The sequence below is a fragment of the Bison bison genome, unplaced genomic scaffold, assembly GCF_000754665.1.
Source record: "Bison bison bison isolate TAMUID 2011002044 unplaced genomic scaffold, Bison_UMD1.0 scf7180017864530, whole genome shotgun sequence".
Taxonomy (NCBI): domain Eukaryota; kingdom Metazoa; phylum Chordata; class Mammalia; order Artiodactyla; family Bovidae; genus Bison; species Bison bison.
The window spans coordinates 8,564,706-8,569,618 of record NW_011495080.1 but is presented as its reverse complement, the minus strand read 5'-3'; the positions used below and the strand labels follow the sequence as shown (position 1 = coordinate 8,569,618).

Genomic DNA, 4,913 nt, shown 5'->3' with positions numbered 1-4,913 from the left:
CAAGTTCTAGGGGAGCTGTGTCCTCAGGTCCCAAGGGGGCTGGGGCCTGTCGGGGCACGCAGCAAGCTGTGAAAGCACTCTGGAGGAAAAGGGAGGCTCCTCTTCATTTCCCTTTCCCGCAGGCCTGCCCTGGTTTTTCATGATGTCATCCATTCATCATTGTGAGCTGATTGGTGGCCCCAGGCCTTGGCTGGCTGCCCAAGGCCAGGAGGGAAGAAAGAGGACCCAGGACAAATGCGCAGCAGGCCCCTGACTATGTGCGGAAATGTTGTCATCAGTTCCACATAGAAAGACTTGGAACAAATCGAAGAAGACAGTAAAAGTCACAAGATCCTATCCAACCTTCCCTTCCCTGAATGCCTGGGAAGAATTCAGGGGCCTCTTTCCTGTGGATGGGGAACCAAATCCTGGAGTGGGCCTGGGTGTGGAGGAGGGACTGCTCGGCCAGATGGTTCATTCTCCAGAATTCAACCTGTTTCCTGAATCAGTGGTGTTTGAAAGCAACTTTGTCCAGGTACTCTTGGGCCGCTCCGAATGGCACTCCTTGATTCCTCTAAATCTCTTCCCACAATGTGACGGAGAGTCTGTCCCCGGAACTGGAGTGGAGTGACAACTGAGGCAAAGAGAGGAACCAAAGGCAAGGCTACCCACACCTGACCCTGACATTGCAGAGCCCCAGATAGGCTTTCTCCTGCAGTCACTCTGGAGAGAGAGGTCAAGGGTTCTCTGCTCTGAGGGGAGGGTTTGATCTCTGAATCCCTTAGTTTACTTCATCCTCCAGGCTGTCAGTTCAAAGTAGACGAACAAAAAGGCAGTAAAATGAGATGCTATTTACGGCTTTAGAGCAGAAATGCTGATGGATGAAAGAATAGAAGTGGGGCACCCAGAGAGATCTAGGCTCGGAGTCTGGTCCATTTTTTTCTCGTCAGGGGATGTCATGGTGCAGGTGACCTGCGCACCAGTTTTCTCTGTTGTAAAAGAGGTGGGACTGACCTGGCTGGGAAACATGGGAAGAAAGGCCTCAGTACAGGAGCACTCACTGCATTTTGTTTCCTTGCCTGGGCTCTCCTTAGGCCAGATGGGACCCAGAATAAGCAGCACTTGGGGGTTACAGGGGCCTGACAGTGAAAAAAAGATGCAGGAGATAATAGGGCTCCCAAGAAAGTGCCAAAGGACAGGTTTTTAAATTAAAAGCCAGGAAATGGTCTGTGGAGGGTTCATGGGAAGTGTGACACATGTTCAGGGAACCCTTGTGGGCAATTGCTAATATTGGGTTAGTCAAAAAGTTCATCTGATTTTTCCACATCAGCTTAAAAAACCCAAATGAACTTTTTGGTCAACCCACAATAGGCAAAGTAAATACTGTTACAGTTGTTTAACCAATATAGGTTTAACTGTGGTTCCAAACAAGTGATGACTTTGCCCCCACCAGTAGTGGAGCCATGTCTGAAGCCACTGGCCATGTCTGAATGAAGCATTTTGGATTGTCACAGTTTGGGGGTGGGGTTGGGGTGGTCACTGCTATCTGCAACTATTGGGCAAAGGCCATGGATGCTGTTAAACACCTTACAACACACAGGAGAGCCCACTCCCCCCAAACAAAGAATTATCCAGCCCCAAATGTGAACAGTGCCGAGTTTGAGAAGCTCTCTCGTGAAACATGCTGCTGCTCCTGCCAAATGCTCAGACTGTGCTGGGGGACTGCTTTGCAGGTCAGAAAGGGCAGGGACTGGATAGACATCTACAAAACCTACAACACCATGGCCCTGGGGGTGACCTCCTCCGTGCCCTGCCTGCCTCTTCCCAACATCCTCCTCATGGCCAGTGTCAAATGGCACCACGGGCAGAACCAGACATGGAACAAACCATCCACAGCCCCCAAGATCATCCTGAAGAGGTGAGCATCCTGAAGTGGGGCAAAGGGGGAGGCATGTAACATGGACAGGAAGGAGGGCCAGTCTACATCCCCACTTTCCTTCTTGTTGCACTCACTGCACTGAATTCTTAGGAAGTCTCTCTACTTTGGGGCAAGGGACAAGGAAGCCAAGGGGTCTAGGAGATGAAGCATTGGTTGGGAGATGCAGGTTCTAAACCTTATGCAACTGACTAGACTCAAAACTGGAAAAGGCAATGGCAACCCACTCCAGTACTCTTGCCTGGAGAATCCCATGGACAGAGGAGCCTGGTAGGCTGCAGTCCATGGAGTTGCGAAGAGTCGGACACAACTGAAGCGACTTAGCAGCAGCAGCAGCAGACTCAAAACAATTTTTGAGTTCCAAGTTACTTGATGCATTTCAGTTTTCCTACTGGTAAAGTGAATTGAACGAAGTCTTACTTGGAACTGTAATATTATGTTTGTCTGGGATGCAATGGCCCTTTATTTTTTCAGATTTCCAACTTTTTATTTTGTATTGGGTATAGCCAATTAACAATGTTGTGGTAGTTTCAGGTGAACAGCAAACTGACTCAGCCATACATGTACTTGTATCCATTCTCCCCCCATATCCTCCTCCCATCCAGGCTGGCACATAACACTGAGTATAGTTCCATGTGCTATACCCTTGCTGGTTATTCATTTTGAATACAGCAGTGTGCAGTGGCCCCTTTAGATGCTTGAGCCTCTTCAAGTAATTTGCAGGATATCTCAAGAATCTCTAGATATTCCCAGAGGCCCAAGTTAACCTTTCATTGCTCCATGGTGCTTCAATAATAAACCTCTCCGTTATGTTCTAAGCACCCCCTACAGCAAGTGCATCCCAGTTCAGCTGACTAATCCCAGATCCAAAGCCAGCTCCCTGAACTTTAGCTCCTTTGGGAAGAGTAATTGGGGCCTTAAGGTCAATGAATGGACAAGCTGGACAGTGAGACCCAGCTCCTATTTTTCTATCAAGAAGAAAATTAAAAATCCCTATGATCCCAGCTACCTTACTCCCAGGCTGCCCTTCTCAAGCAGGATTCAGGGAACACCAGCATGAGAATCGTGGCAGGAAAGGTGGAGGTTAAAATGCAGATTCCAGGGCCCTACCCCAGACCTACTGAATCTGAATCTTTGGGGGTATCTTCAGGTGTCTGCATTTTAACCAAGCTCCCCAGGTGAATCTGATCTCCCTGAAGTTTGAGAACCACTGTGCTAACCATTCACTCCTACCCACCCCCAAAGCCTTGGTCCTAAAGGAGACACTCTTCATTTTAGTGAAGACAGCGTTGGACCATGTGTGTTATCAATGTATGTCTTCCCTTGCGTCTTCAGGATTCTCCCATTGAAGTTTGTGGAGCTCCAGGTCTCTGACCACCTTCAACGTGTCCTGCGTTTGAGGACAGTCACAGAGAAGATATACTATCTAAAACTCCACCCTGACCATCCTAAGACTGTCTTCCACTTCTGGATCCGGCTCATTCAAATTCTGCAGAAGGGCCTGTCCATCACCACCAAAGACCCCAGGATTCTTGTCACTCACTGCCTGGTACCCAAGAATAGCTGCAGTCCCTCAGGAGACTCACAGGTAAGTGGACACTATGGCCTCCTCCAGCCAAGGCCAGAGCTGAGCTGTAGAGCTTTGGTAAGCTGATATGGGAGCACCCTGGGAAGGAGATCCCTGCCTTAGGCCTTTTCTAATCACTTTATTGATTAAAATTCACTCAAGTGTACAGTTCAGCATTTTCAGTAGTTTCAGTTCTGCAACCATCACCACCATATCTATCACCCTAAAAAATTCCCTCATGCCCATTTGCAGTCATTTTGTTCCTACTTTCTACCCTAGGCAACCACTGATCTGTCTTCAAACTCCACTCATATTTCTGAAACATTTCATATACATGGAATCCTATAATATATAGTGTTTTGTGTCTGGCTTCTTTCATTTAGCATAAGGTTTTTCAAGTTCATTCATATCATAGCATGAGGCCAACTCTATGTTAGAGTCACATATTATCAATAATTTCTTCCTTTTTATTGTGGAATAGTATTCCACTGCATGGATATACCACATTTTGTTTGTCTAATCACCAGTTGATGGACATTTGGATCATTTTCATGCATGCGTGCTCAGTCCTGTCCAACTCTTTGAGACCCCATGGCCTGCATCCCACCAGGCTCCTCTGTCCATGAAATTTTCCAGGCAAGAATACTGGAGTGGGTTGCTCTTTCCTCCTCCAGGAGATCTTCCTGGCCCAGGTATCGAATCTGCATCTCCAGTATCAGCAGGCAGATTCTTTACTGCTGCGCCACCTGGGAGACCTTTGGATTATTTCGTTTGGGCCTATTATGAATAATGCTGCTGTGAACATTTGTGTACAAGTTTTTGTATAGATGTATGTTAGGGTATGTTTTCATTTGTTGTGGGTAGATTCCAAGAATTTGGAATTGCTGAGTTATATGATAAGTTTGTGTTTAAACAGGCAAACCTTTTTCCAAAGTGACTATACCATTTACATTCCCACCAGGAATGTGAGAGGGTTTTGCTTTCTCCACATCTTCACCAACAATGATATTATCTTCTTAATTAAAGCTATTCTAGGGGATATGTTGTGTTTTTAATTAGGATTTCCTGTCAAGAAACTTTTCATAGACTTGTTAACCATTTATATATATTCTTGGTGAAATTTCTAATCAAATCTTTTCTTATTAAAAACACTTTTTAATTGAGTTGTAAGAGCTCTTTGCATATTATGGATATAAGTCCTTTATCAGATATATGACTTGTAAATGTTTTTTCCCAGTCTGTGAGTTGTCTTTTCATTTTCTTAATGATGTTTTCTAAGGAGCAAAACTTTTAAATTTTGATGAAGTGCAGTTTATCAATTTTTTCTTTAATAGATCTTTTATCTAAAAACTCTTTGTTCAACCCAAAGTCACAAAAAATATATGTTATCCTATATTTTCTTCAAGAAGTTGTATAGACTTCTTTTAAAAA

The 4,913-nt window shown here is 45.2% G+C and overlaps 1 protein-coding gene across 1 annotated transcript in view; it reads left to right on the top strand.

Annotated features, from left to right (window-relative positions):
* Window positions 1-216: 216 nt before the first annotated feature.
* Window positions 217-4,913, top strand: part of FAM71F1 (family with sequence similarity 71, member F1) — a 14,483-nt gene continuing 9,786 nt past the window's right edge. The window contains exons 1-3 of the mRNA XM_010831764.1: window positions 217-514; window positions 1,713-1,897; window positions 3,251-3,503. Of these exons, the coding sequence (XP_010830066.1) occupies window positions 266-514; window positions 1,713-1,897; window positions 3,251-3,503 (687 nt within the window). The 5' untranslated portion in view covers window positions 217-265. The remainder of the gene's footprint in view (window positions 515-1,712; window positions 1,898-3,250; window positions 3,504-4,913) is intronic.